A 1,971-nucleotide genomic window follows, 5' to 3' on the forward strand; every position below is an offset into this window, starting at 1 on the left:
TTGACTCATTGTTTCTATCACATTCCCACAGAGGAAAAAAATCGTATCATTGTATCCTGGATACGGTAAGTTACTCATAATTTGGAATAAATATCTATATCATAAATAAAAACAATTTTGTAAGTATAAGTCAGTTACTTTCCACTGACTTTTGAAATGTCATGTATTTTCCTACTTGTATATAGAGGCAATATTCAATACTTCTTGATAAAATGCAATTGATTACGAGTAGATTAATGTATAGAGAACAAAGAGAGAGATGATAATTAAATGAAATAAAATAAAGAAAAATGGACAGTTATCACTAGGATAAGTAATTAATGCTATCAATTAGAGTATTTCAGTCATAGAGAATATATGTAACTGTTATTATTTTCACTAGCTTCATATATCTAAAAACTCTTTTGATGAGCTAAGGATTTTTAAAATTAACATTTCAAATTGACACTGGCATAATTTAATAGATATAAAAACGTTTTTGGAAATTTAGGAAATACACATAGAAAAGACATTTCAAGTAATACTTTTGTTCTCTTTATTTAGAATATGTAAAGAGGAACTAGCTCATTTGGAAATGGTCAACTAAAATTCGAATTGTCTTTCAAGTTGAAATGGGGAGAAAGAATTTAGTATAGTTAGAAATGTAACTGTGGCTTAAATAGAGCAGCAAAATAGACGATGTTTAGGTTAATCTGTGATATAGTTTTAGGTATCCTTTGTCTTGTGAAATTGATCAACCATTTAAACTTATTTACATTTCTGAGTATGTTTTTTTTTTCTATGTCTGTAGTTCTTACGAAGTCCTGTTACATCAGCTTTTTTAGTTGTTTCTTTACGTCTATTTAATAGGACTCAAAACTGAAATGAAGAACCAGTCAAGAGAAATAGAGTTCATTCTCCTAGGACTGACTGATGACCCACAGTTACAAACTGTGATTTTTATATTTCTCTTTCTAAACTATATGTTGAGTGTGATGGGGAACTTATCCATCATCCTTCTTATCTTGCTGGATCCCCGCCTCAAGACTCCCATGTATTTTTTCCTCCAAAACTTGTCCTTCTTGGAAGTTTCATTAACCACAGTCTGCATTCCCAGATTCTTAATAAGCATCATAACTAAAAACAAAATAATTACCTACAATGGTTGTGCATCTCAGTTATTCTTCTTTTTCTTATTAGGTGTTACAGAATTTTACCTGCTAGCTGCCATGTCTTTTGATCAATATGTAGCAATCTGCAAACCCCTACATTACCCAATCATTATGAGCAAAAAAGTGTGCTATCAACTTGTACTCAGTTCATGGGCAGCTGGCTTTCTGATTACCTTTCCACCACTGGTCTTGGGATTGAAACTGGAATTCTGTGCTTCCAAAGTAATTGATCATTTCATATGTGACACTTCCCCTGTGCTGCAGATTTCTTGCACAGACACTCATATCATTGAATTGATTTCATTTGCCTCAGCTGCTATAACACTCATGGTCACGTTGCTGTCAGTGATTTTTTCCTACACATATATTATCAAGACCATTCTAAAAATTCCCTCTGCTCAAAAAAGGTCAAAGGCTTTCTCCACTTGTTCTTCTCACATGATTGTAGTCTCCCTTACTTATGGCAGCTGTATCTTTATTTACGTGAAGCCATCAGCAAAGGAAAGGGTGACTTTATCCAAAGGAGTAGCTGTTATCTATACCTCAGTTGCCCCTTTATTAAATCCCTTCATTTACACTCTAAGGAACCAGCAAGTGAAACAAGCCTTCAAGGATACAGTCCAAAAGATCTCCGTTCTGTTTCAGTAAGATTTATTATTATAAAACCTTGGAGAAAATATAAATGAAAAGTTGTTATTCATTCTTTAGTTTCCTTAATCTGTCCTTCAATTACTCAGTCTTATAAAATTTTAACTAAGTCTTTCAGCACAATACACCTTTTCTTTCTATTGATGTTTATAATTAGTATTCTTTACTTTTT

At 32.4% G+C, this 1,971-nt stretch overlaps 1 protein-coding gene across 1 annotated transcript; it reads left to right on the top strand.

The window, feature by feature from the left end:
• The first annotated feature begins 720 nt into the window (after positions 1-720).
• Positions 721-1,971, top strand: LOC100157506 (olfactory receptor 6C6-like). Its single transcript, XM_021082116.1, has one exon. The coding sequence runs from the start codon at positions 864-866 to the stop codon at positions 1,797-1,799; it is 936 nt and encodes a 311-aa protein (XP_020937775.1). The 5' UTR covers positions 721-863; the 3' UTR covers positions 1,800-1,971.

The sequence above is a fragment of the Sus scrofa genome, unplaced genomic scaffold, assembly GCF_000003025.6.
Source record: "Sus scrofa isolate TJ Tabasco breed Duroc unplaced genomic scaffold, Sscrofa11.1 Contig524, whole genome shotgun sequence".
In the NCBI taxonomy this organism is placed as follows: domain Eukaryota; kingdom Metazoa; phylum Chordata; class Mammalia; order Artiodactyla; family Suidae; genus Sus; species Sus scrofa.